This window comes from Electrona antarctica, assembly GCF_951216825.1.
Source record: "Electrona antarctica genome assembly, chromosome: 5".
NCBI classification, from domain to species: domain Eukaryota; kingdom Metazoa; phylum Chordata; class Actinopteri; order Myctophiformes; family Myctophidae; genus Electrona; species Electrona antarctica.
In genome coordinates, this window is record NC_136810.1 from 55,590,154 (window position 1) to 55,601,986 (window position 11,833).

General features: G+C 40.2%; 1 protein-coding gene across 1 annotated transcript in view; it reads right to left on the reverse strand.

Annotated features, from left to right (window-relative positions):
- Window positions 1-2,795: 2,795 nt before the first annotated feature.
- tbc1d15 (TBC1 domain family, member 15) overlaps window positions 2,796-11,833 on the reverse strand; it is a 28,156-nt gene continuing 19,118 nt past the window's right edge. The window contains exons 14-17 of the mRNA XM_079500470.1: window positions 10,819-10,916; window positions 9,494-9,610; window positions 8,807-8,893; window positions 2,796-6,644 (exon numbers count right to left, since the gene is read on the reverse strand). Of these exons, the coding sequence (XP_079356596.1) occupies window positions 6,411-6,644; window positions 8,807-8,893; window positions 9,494-9,610; window positions 10,819-10,916 (536 nt within the window). The 3' untranslated portion in view covers window positions 2,796-6,410. The remainder of the gene's footprint in view (window positions 6,645-8,806; window positions 8,894-9,493; window positions 9,611-10,818; window positions 10,917-11,833) is intronic.

The following is an 11,833-nucleotide window of genomic DNA, read 5'->3' on the forward strand; positions in this document are numbered from 1 at the left end:
AACACTTATTATGACCACATGAACCCCCACCGCGTCCCCATTATTGGCATGTCATACTACCGTAGGCGGACATTCGTTGAAAACACACTAAGGCCTCACTCAGACCTTTACTGCATTGCTGTATGCTTGTTGGATGAATGTTGTGTAGTGTCATGGCCGCCCCAATGCATTTCCAATGGGAGTCACATGGTTTGACACATTTGTGTTGTATGAGGGGGAGGGGCGCAGTCGAAACACAGCCGAAAGCCATACAACAGCTTGTAGTCCAAAATGTGGACTACAAACTATGTGACTTCCATTGGAAATGCATTGGGGCTGCCATGACACTACACAACATTCATCCAACAAGCATACAGCAATGCAGTAAAGGTCTGAGTGAGGCCTAAGACAAAAGGTGAAAATATCAAAGCTTGTATAGACGGGATATTTGATGTACCCAGGTTAGCAAGTCTAAATTCTTTGGGGGGGGGGGGGAACATCTAATGTTGCAAATATTAGCCCATTCTGGGCGGGAACCCCTTTTGGTGTTTTAAGCATTATGTTATGCTTTAGCTATTGAAAAATAGCAGATCTACAAGCTCATAGCGCGGCACTCGCGCTATGAGCTTGTAGATCTGCTATTTTTTTTTTAATTGTGAAAATGTGCCTCAAATCTTTGAATATATATTATTACAGGGTGAACATTTTAACTCAAATATTTGCTTCTGGGGGGGAGGTCCCTGGAACAACATATTTTCAGATGAGGGTCGGCGGCCAATTACATATCATTCTGGGGGTTCTTGACATGAAAATGTTTGAGAACCACTGACATAGAAACATGCGTTTTCTCCAGAAAACTGACAGGATTTAGAATCGAGCTCATAGGACTCTAAATGATCGACGCCTGGTGCAACCTATACGTTGTTCTACCCTTGATGCCGGCGCGCTCTGTGTCTCATCAGCTATTGCTATACATGTAGCAACATAACTATTTAAAAAAATAATTAAGCAGAATTTGAAGGTTTTCAGAAACCTTAGGTCAGGCCCTAGAAGGCGTTCCCAGATTCGGCCTCAGGCATCAATGGGTTACAAAGTTAAGTAAACAAATACCTGAGTCCTCCTTAAGTGGCTTTATTATCTGCAGTGCCAATTTCCATTCCAAAGCAGCTGAAATCAGTATTGCCGTTAACCTGCTTTTGCATCCTGTGGCAACGCAACACAAAGTAAATCAAAGTCAAAATTAATTCAAAATAATGCAAAATGTATTTCTCAACAACAAAAAAGTAAATATTCACATCAAGGCGTAACATTTAAGGAGTGGCTCACCCCCACAATCACTCATCCCATGAGTTGAATACAAAAGACATTTTTGTTTGTTTGTTTGTTTGTTTTGGACGCATTACTTCCTGATCCAATATCAAATAGATCCAATTAAGTAAATAGGGGGACAATTAAGCTTAACGGGCAGCAACGCTATAAACTTAATTGGACGATGCAAGTCGTTTTGGAATTGATAAAGGAAATGTTGATAAAAGTTTTACTGTTAAAAAGATTTGGCCCCACCGTTTACTTTCATTCATCGAATGTTGGGGAGAGTAATGGATCATTTTGGAGTGAACCACTCTTTCGCTAAACATACTGTGTGACTTGACTTGGTTCAAGAGCCAAGTACCTTCATACGTTGGGGGGGGGGGGAGACAGGGGATCAGACACAACATCGATAATACTTCAATTCCATAGGACATTGAAGGACCAATGGAAGGACCAATTCAACAACAGGTAATACTGAGTGGAGCGGTTATGTATAATCTATAGTTTTGTGTTTTGTTTTTAGACGGCGTAGCACCGAATGTCCCCTCACATTTAGCCTTGTAAATATGGAGCTCCACAGGTGATTATTTTCCCCAAATATAGAGTACCACACAGCTCTAGACTGGCCAACAAGTACTGACTGACTGCACAGGAAAGATGCAGTTACGCGGACCCATTTTTGAGAGGGGCGCTAAGCCCCTCCCTAAGTCTGGCTTTTGAAATTGTTATGGCAGCCAGGACTTTTAGTGTTTGTTTAGAGCACTAAATGTGACGTGGCAGCCAAGTCTATGGACTTTTAACACTTTAAACAAACGCGCCGCTCATTCACACGTGTGATTTTTTGTTTATTTTTACGGCAAGGCAAGGCTGTGTATTTGTCACATTTAATACTTCATTAAAAACCATTCTGGGCGGGAACCCCTTTTGGTGTTTTAACTAAGCATTGTTATACTTTAGCTATTGAAAAATAGCAGATCTACAAGCTCATAGCGCGCCACCGAGTGGCGCGCTACGAGCTTGTAGGTCTGCTATTTTTTTTTTAATTGTGAAAATGTGCCTCAAATCTTTGAATATATATTATTACAGGGTGAACATTTTAACTCAAATATTTGCTTCTGGGGGGGAGGTCCCTGGAACAACATATTTTCAGATGAGGGTCGGCGGCCAATTACATATCATTCTGGGGGTTCTTGACATGAAAATGTTTGAGAACCACTGACATAGAAACATGCGTTTTCTCCAGAAAACTGACAGGATTTAGAATCGAGCTCATAGGACTCTAAATGATCGACGCCTGGTGCAACCTATACGTTGTTCTACCCTTGATGCCGGCGCGCTCTGTGTCTCATCAGCTATTGCTATACATGTAGCAACATAACTATTTAAAAAAATAATTAAGCAGAATTTGAAGGTTTTCAGAAACCTTAGGTCAGGCCCTAGAAGGCGTTCCCAGATTCGGCCTCAGGCATCAATGGGTTACAAAGTTAAGTAAACAAATACCTGAGTCCTCCTTAAGTGGCTTTATTATCTGCAGTGCCAATTTCCATTCCAAAGCAGCTGAAATCAGTATTGCCGTTAACCTGCTTTTGCATCCTGTGGCAACGCAACACAAAGTAAATCAAAGTCAAAATTAATTCAAAATAATGCAAAATGTATTTCTCAACAACAAAAAAGTAAATATTCACATCAAGGCGTAACATTTAAGGAGTGGCTCACCCCCACAATCACTCATCCCATGAGTTGAATACAAAAGACATTTTTGTTTGTTTGTTTGTTTGTTTTGGACGCATTACTTCCTGATCCAATATCAAATAGATCCAATTAAGTAAATAGGGGGACAATTAAGCTTAACGGGCAGCAACGCTATAAACTTAATTGGACGATGCAAGTCGTTTTGGAATTGATAAAGGAAATGTTGATAAAAGTTTTACTGTTAAAAAGATTTGGCCCCACCGTTTACTTTCATTCATCGAATGTTGGGGAGAGTAATGGATCATTTTGGAGTGAACCACTCTTTCGCTAAACATACTGTGTGACTTGACTTGGTTCAAGAGCCAAGTACCTTCATACGTTGGGGGGGGGGGGAGACAGGGGATCAGACACAACATCGATAATACTTCAATTCCATAGGACATTGAAGGACCAATGGAAAGAACCAATTCAACAACAGGTAATACTGAGTGGAGCGGTTATGTATAATCTATAGTTTTGTGTTTTGTTTTTAGACGGCGTAGCACCGAATGTCCCCTCACATTTAGCCTTGTAAATATGGAGCTCCACAGATGATTATTTTCCCAAATATAGAGTACCACACAGCTCTAGACTGGCCAACAACAAGTACTGACTGACTGCACAGGAAAGATGCAGTTACACGGACCCATTTTTGAGAGGGGCGCTAGCCCCTCCCCAAGTCTGGCTTTTGAAATTACGTCATGGCAGCCAGGACTTTTAGTGTTTGTTTAGAGTACTAAATGTGACGTGGCAGCCAAGTCTATGGACTTTTAACGCGTACAACACTTTAAACAAACGCGCCGCTCATTCACACGTGTGATTTTTTGTTTGTTTTTTAACGGCAAGGCAAGCCTGTGTATTTGTCACATTTAATACTTCATTAAAACCCATTCTGGGCGGGAAACCCTTTTGGTGTTTTAACTAAGCATTATGTTATGCTTTAGCTATTGAAAAATAGCAGATCTACAAGCTCATAGCACGCCACCGAGTGGCGCGCTACGAGCTTGTAGGTCTGCTATTTTTGAAAAATCGTAAAAATGCGGCACAAATCTTTGAATATATATTCTTTCAGAGCGAACGTTTTTTTTAATTTCGACGTCAGGCCTAAATGGGTTAACATTTGGTCATGGAACTCAGCGAGGGGTCAGAATGAGCTGAAACCTCACACAACATCTGGTATATACTCCATACAGTATATACAGTACAGATGACTGAATAGGGGCCACAGGTGAAGCCACGCCGTAATTAGGGCCCGTCTTGTTAATTAATAGACGACGAACTGATTAACACATTATTTTTACCTTAAAAACACAGAGCAATATAAGAGGACAAGACAAGAGGGGCCTCGTTGAAAAGAAAAGAACAAAAAAAACAAACAAAAAACAATGCCCGATAAATCTCTGAAGCTGGCTATAGTTAGGCGTTTACCCCACCCAGGTGCTCGATTAATCAACGTTATATAAATCAATGATGGGTGCCGGGTGGGGTAAACTGCATTTATATAGATTGCATTTATATTACTGTACTTTTCTTTCTCTCCCTTTTTTCAATTTAGTCGCCATGTTGTTCAGTATCCAAACCGTCCCCGTCGTCACTGCCAGCCGCTACTGATGTTGTTGTGGTGGAGGGTGTCTGCAGTAACCCGACTCAGCCAGATGGGGCAGCAGAGAGTACTCTAGCTGCCGCTGATTGGCCAGGCCGTTTGGTGGAGAACCCAGTGTACTCTCTGCTGCCCCATCTGGCGGAGTCAGGTTATGTCTGCAGAGCAGTGGTTCCCAAACTTTTTCCTGTCGAGGAACCCCCAAATTTACACTCATTAGCCTGCGGACCCCCATTTGAAAAGATATGCCAGGGACCCCCCCCCCCCCATAAGAGAAGATTTTTACAGCTCTAGCAATGCTTCCCACTTGCGAACGTGGCCAATAGACGCTTTTCACGGAAGCCATATTACCGTAACCCATTCAGCACAGGAACCCATTTTGATGTTTCAAGCATTATGTTATATTTTAGCTATTGACAAAAAGCAGATCTACAGGCTCATAGCGAGCTTGTAGATCTGCTATTTTTCTTTTTTTAAATCGTGAAAATGTGTCGCAAATTTGGAATGTATATTCTTTCAGAGCGAACGCTTTTAACTCAAATCTTTGCTTCTGGGGGGGGGTCGTCCCTGGAACAACATATTTTCAGATGGAGGGTCTGCGGCCAAATACATTTTTGGGGGTCCTTGACGTGAGATAGTTTGAGAACCACTGACAAACGGTCATGAAACTGACACTTTGTAGAATCTGGTCTCTAGTCCTAAAGGGGTTATAACACAAATGGTTGTGGACTGTTACCTCTTAATAAACCCCAGGAAGATTAGCTGATGGTATGCATCAGCTAAACAGCAAAAACGGCTGAAATCTAGCTGTTTTTGCTCTTTTACATTACAAACGGGGCTTAAAAGTGAGCCAACATGCACAATAGCAGCACCCTGCTGGCTCTGCTGTATGACCTGAATGTAACAGAGCCTTAGTCCATTGAGACCTGGAACGCATCCATGTCACGTTAGCGTTTAACCACATTAACCATTAACCCATTTTGGGGCGGGAACCCCTTTTGGTGTTTTAAACATTGTTATAATTTAGCTATTGAAAAATAGCAGATCTACAAGCTCATAGCGCGCCACCGAGTGGCGCGCTATGAACTTGTAGGTCTGCTATTTTTTGAAAAATCGTTAAAATGTGCCTCAAATCTTTCCGAAAATTGTCATGATTTTTTTTATTTTATTTCGACGTCAGGCCTGAATGGGTTAATTAATATCACTGGTAACATTACACAACAATTTATATATCAATATGGCTGCCGTGAAAAAGGCCTACATTTTTGTCGGAGTCCAAGCTGGTACGAATATACGGAGGAATCAACCCCCAGAACCACCCATAATAATGATGTTGATTATTATTATTATTATTATTAGTCACAATAAGACACTATTTGCCCCATCCTTATAGAAAACATCTGCGAGAGAGGAAGGAATGACTCATTTCAATGAAAGACAATAATATGGTACAAGAAATTACAAAAATAAGATTTGAATAATCTTAAATCCATTGTACATTCTTTCTCCTTTCTCGCTTGTTGGGAGGGGAGTGGCAGACTGGATGTTGTAGTAGCACACACACTGCCATTCTTACCCTGCGTAGGCATACATATACATATATATATACACATATACATATATATATATATATATATATATATATGTGTTCTCCCTTGCAGCAGTGAGGCTATTGTGAAGTCTCTTTGTGGGTGTTAAGGTCCCTACACACCGGGCGCGATTTTTAGCGGCGTTTCTCCATTGGGTTTTCCGAAAAACGCGTCCAGTGTGCAACCACCTTTATCGTGGACTATGATATGAAGGCAACGTTGCAGCCGTTGGCAGGTGTTTCTCGTAAGTGTCCGTGGCCGTTAGAGCAGGCCTCCTGTCTGGGAGGAGGTCTGGAGGAGGAGGAGGAGGAGGAGGAGGAGGAGGAGGGGGGTGGTGGTCTCTGTCGACCCCCCAGCTCTGGTGCCTCTAACCTGGGAGGAGCCTCAGCGTCCGTGTGGAACCCCAGGATGTCACTTATTGAATGAGGCAGATCCTGAGGGGGGGGATAATATATTTTTATTACAAAATAAAAATATTAAAAAACTGGAAGCGAACGCAGCTCGTAAATTGCAATAACAACAATTAGAATTACGTACTTTTTTTTTGTAAGTTTTCTTTTTTTTAGGTTTTTTTTTTCTTTCTTTAAAAAAAAAAGTTTTCTACTGTGCGTGCGTGCGCGTGTTTTTTTGTGTGATACAGCTGCGCCCTCTGGTGGCGGGCGGGTGGTGGCGGGCGGGTGGTGTCACCGCGTGACACACACAACAGACATGTTCTGCTGGTTTACATCGTAATGGCTCACTAGTACTACATTCGCAATAACATGGTACAAATTCTGTCTATTCGCTCAATTAATTTTAGGGGCCAAATATAGTATGAAGAACATGGGTGACGTGGTCCAGTGTTGTTTTTGGCAGCAGATTTTGATTTTAGTTTTAGTCATAGTCTCTTGAATAGTTTTTACTTAGTTTAGTCACATTTTTAGTCACCTGGAATGTTTTAGTGTTTAGTCTAGTTTTAGTCGACTAAACAGTTGATTTAGTCTTGATGCCGATACGTTTTTTTTCACTTGCTGAAAATAGCCGATCTACAAGCTCACAACGCGTCACAGCGCGACGTGTTGTGGGCTTGTAGATCGGCTATTTTCAGCATGTAACTAATTGTAAAATGACGTATACTGGATCACTTCTCCACTAGTCCCTTCCTGACATTTTGGTCTAGTTTTTATTTGTTGACGAAATTGTCAATACATTTTGTCTTAGTTTTAGTCATCATAGCTTAGTTTTTATTTAGTTTCCATTTAGTTTGTCAGTGGAAAAAGGTAGTCGACGGACGTCGGACATTTTTCGTTTTAGTTGACGAAATAAAGACTGACGTGGTCCTTTGACATAAATGACATTGCAGATCTGAAGGATAGCTAATTCACAAAAATATGAGCAATGCTATAAAGGTTTGTGCTACTCATTAGGTAGGGATGTGTAAAAGTGTCCAAAATGAAAATAAATTACTATAATTCAATATTAACGATTAATCCATAGTCAAGGGGGAGGGCGGCCATTAAAAAAAAAGAAAATCACACCCATGTGAAGTGAGGAGCGCTCTTATCATCATACATCATCATGATGTAACATGTCGATTTGCTGACTTACCGGTACATTCTCCATTCATTGTCAATGGGAATTTTGTGTAGGACAAAAATGCCGATTTGCTCGTCCACATACAGTATGACGTAAATTCTCCATTCATTGTCAATGGGAATTTTGTGTTAGGTAATATTCTGTTACCCACATAAATGTTGCCTCAATCAGGCTAATGATAAAATATACATTACCATCAGTACCAATAATGCAGGCACACTTTGGTAAGCCTGTAGCCCTGTGCTCAACATTGCACCATATAGAACTCAAGTCACCTGCATTAGGCCTAAGCTATGAAAATAAATGGTATCCTCTGAAATGTAGTTACTATGGGCAGGATTTCAATGACAATATAGGCTACAACATTTTCTTTTTATATAAAAAACTATATATATATATTTAATATCATCAACACAACACATTTAATTATAAGGATTATAATAGTGTCAATATTGGTAACAGACAATCAGTGGTGATTTTTTATCCCAACCAAATTGTCAGTTGATAATCCCTTTACAGAGGGTGTAGGACAGGGGTGGGCAACTGGCGGCCCGGGGGCCACATGCGGCCCCCACTTCACTTAATGCGGCCCGCTTGTTAATATCAGAATACTGGTATAGTATTGATTTCAGCTGTTACAATTCAAAACCAGCTTTAATTATTTGACTAGTATTAAATGACTAGTACTTAATGACTAGTATTAAAATGTTATTGTCTTTTTGTGTCCAATGTAGTTATGTTAACAGTTCATAAAGTGAACATAACTACAACTAAATGCATTTGAAATTCAATAAAAAGGTTACTTTTCAGGTTTTCAATTCAAATATAGCAAAAATAGCCGATCTACAAGCTCAAAACGCGTCGCAGTGCGACGCGTTTTGAGCTTGTAGATCGGCTATTTTTGCTACGACAGTAATATGTACTGTGGCCCTCTGGAGTGAGTGTGGAAATATATTGGCCCTCGCCATCGTCAAAGTTGCCCACCCCTGGTGTAGGAGGTTTATAAACTGGTTGTACCTACCTTGCAATTCTTTATCTGCAAGCAAATAGATTCTGATTTTTGGAGGATTTCCTCAATATCCAGCTTCATGGAAAGTTCGTTGATGTGCTGTTGAACGGTAAGGAAAGGTTTTAGAAGTTATCGCATCACCAGGTCCATTCTCACTTCCACAACTTGCACACAAATACATTTGGTTTCAGCCCGTTTCTAAACTAGTGGCTGAAGACCCAAAGGAAGTGACTATAAAAAAGGTCCTTGCCGACTGAAGTGTTGTTCAGAAAAAACTGTGGAAAATTGCCGAAAAAACTCATTTAGGCCCGACGTCGAAATAAAAAAAACGTTTGAGTTTTCTGAAATACCTCATGTTTCTGTATCAGTGGTGCTCAATATTTCATGTCAAGGACCCCAAAAATGATATGTAATAGTTATAGAATAGAATAGAAAGAATATATATTCAAAGATTTGTGCCGCATTTTTAAAAAAAATCAAAAATAGCAGACCTACAAGCTCGTAGCGCGCCACTCGGTGGCGCGCTATGAGCTTGTAGATCTATTTTTCAATAGCTAAAGTATAACATAAATGCTTAGTTAAAACACCAAAAGGGGTTCCCGTCCAGAATGGGTTAACGGAGAGATATGCTAAAAGTTAATTGTGTCAATCTATTGGAGGACCATTGCTTTGGATTATATTTAAGGTGACAATAGTTACCTTGAGGATTTCATTGAAGCCGTAGTTCTCCTCCATGATTTTACGTTTCTCTGAGTCGAGGATGGCACAGCACACGAGGAGATGGAAGTTTTGGCAAGGCAAGGCAGTCCACATGACCTGACACATGACAATTCTATCAATTAAAAGGCTGCGTTTTACAATTCTATCAATTAAACGGCTGCGTTTTACAATTCTATCAATTAAACGGCTGCGTTTTACAATTATATCAATTAAACGGCTGCGTTTTACAATTCTATCAATCAAACGGCTGCGTTTTACAATTCTATCAATCAAACGGCTGCGTTTTACAATTCTATCAATCAAACGGCTGCGTTTTACAATTCTATCAATTAAACGGCTGCGTTTTACAATTCTATCAATTAAACGGCTGCGTTTTACAATTCTATCAATCAAACGGCTGCGTTTTACAATTCTATCAATCAAACGGCTGCGTTTTACAATTCTATCAATTAAACGGCTGCGTTTTACAATTCTATCAATCAAACGGCTGCGTTTTACAATTCTATCAATCAAACGGCTGCGTTTTACAATTCTATCAATCAAACGGCTGCGTTTTACAATTCTATCAATTAAACGGCTGCGTTTTACAATTCTATCAATTAAACGGCTGCGTTTTACAATTCTATCAATCAAACGGCTGCGTTTTACAATTCTATCAATCAAACGGTTGCGTTTTACAATTCTATCAATCAAACGGTTGCGTTTTACAATTCTATCAATCAAACGGCTGCGTTTTACAATTCTATCAATTAAACGGCTGTGTTTTACAATTATATCAATCTAACGGCTGCGTTTTATGCATTTATGTATGAAAGGTGCTATATAAATACAGTTTATTATTATTATCTATCTATCTATCTATAAATGCACCAAGTATCTGTGTGTACGTACGTACGTACGTACGTACGTATGTCTGTAATCTCATGTGTATGTCTGTATCTCATGTAACTCGAGAACCGTTCGCCCCACCGACTTCAAATTCGACACACGCGTTTCACACCCCCACAGTTAGTGCACTGCCCGGTGTCGAGCCCGTCAGATAGCCGGTTGTCCCGAACCACCACAAAAGACTCTGCCCGGGCTCTGGACCTGATCATCCCTATATCTCCATATATGGAGCTGGCCTGTTCTGACATCACAACGATTGTTCTGACATCACAATAAAATAATGTTCTGCATAGACTCCATATTTGGTCATGCCTGACAAAATAGATAAACCATAACAATCAAGATGACATAATGGGACTGCGGTGTTGTGCGCTAGCCTGCTAGGTGAGTTCTGGAACACTGGAACGTTTCCTCACCTCCCAGAGTCGCAGCACGTCCTGGAAGCTGAGTTCCCTCTTGAAACGGATCAGTAACCAGCGGAAGCAAAAATACAGGAATCCAGAATCCTGTGACTCTGCAGTGCAAACACAAAAGGGTGAAAACAATTTAAGTGGTGCACTGCACAGCAAAAAATAAAAAGGAAATCACTACTAGTTTTACTATGCCGAAAAGTATGAAATATTTATTTAGCAAGGTAAAGTGTAATGCTCAATCATTCTAGTCACTTTCACAACTGGGTGGGGTAATTTTAGCGTTGTTTTATTTTACGTTAGCAGCTGCATGTTTTAAACTTTTTTCTGATTCTTGCTTTGATGTTCAGCACCTGGCCTAAATACAGCTACAAGACATGCACACAATTTCCTCTATGAACTGTTAAATATAACGGCAGCGGTGGCTCAGTGGTAGAGTGGCTGGATGGTAACCGCAAGGTTGCCAGTTCGAACTCCCCCAGAGTTAGTGTCGCAGTGTCCTCGAGCAAGACACTGAACCCCTAATTGCTCCTGATGTGCTGGTTGGTGCTAGGGGTGGGCGATATGGACAAAAGTATTATCACGATATTTTTTCACGTTTATCACGATACACGATATTATCACGATATTTTTTCGCGCGTTTTTGAGGGGCGCTAGCCCCTCCTATATACGGGTTTAATGTTTGTTTTTAATTCAATGTTTGTTTTAAAAACGACAATGACAATGAAGAGAAATTAATGTTTGTTTTGTCCCTAACACAAACATTAAATCCCTTAACAATAAAGAGAATTTAATGTTTGTTTTGACACTGTTTGTTTTACATCATTACATCACATCATAGCAATCAGAGCACCCCTCACTTCACACAGGTGTGATTTACAGTACAACGTAACAAAAAACTAAAAGAAATACCATTTAGTAGACCCTCCAGAAAAACGTGGGCAAAAATATTATTATTATTTAATATTGATTATGCGATGGAATTTGCAGGTTTTATGTGAATTTATGCAGCAAAATATGA